Raw genomic sequence first — 206 nt, forward strand, 5'->3', positions numbered from 1 at the left:
AAAAAGCTAAGCACACAGCAATCTCAGTAAAAGGAAGACTGGAAGAAGAAGAAAAATGATACAGACGAGCCGCTAAGTCAGTACAGACACACAGGCAGGAGAAGCCATAAAACAGACGTATGGAAATGAGCAGAGACTTACTCATGACGGCGCTGTTCTCGAAGTCCGCCGGGCTGAGCGGCGCCCCTGGGATGTCCGTCTCCATC

At 50.5% G+C, this 206-nt stretch overlaps 1 protein-coding gene across 1 annotated transcript in view; it reads right to left on the bottom strand.

The window, feature by feature from the left end:
- LOC119585354 overlaps positions 1–206 on the bottom strand; it is a 6,958-nt gene that overhangs the window by 1,002 nt on the left and 5,750 nt on the right. The window contains exon 3 of the mRNA XM_037934025.1: positions 142–205. Coding sequence (XP_037789953.1) covers positions 142–205 — 64 coding nt within the window. The remainder of the gene's footprint in view (positions 1–141; position 206) is intronic.

The sequence above is a fragment of the Penaeus monodon genome, chromosome 19 (assembly GCF_015228065.2).
Source record: "Penaeus monodon isolate SGIC_2016 chromosome 19, NSTDA_Pmon_1, whole genome shotgun sequence".
NCBI lineage: Eukaryota > Metazoa > Arthropoda > Malacostraca > Decapoda > Penaeidae > Penaeus > Penaeus monodon.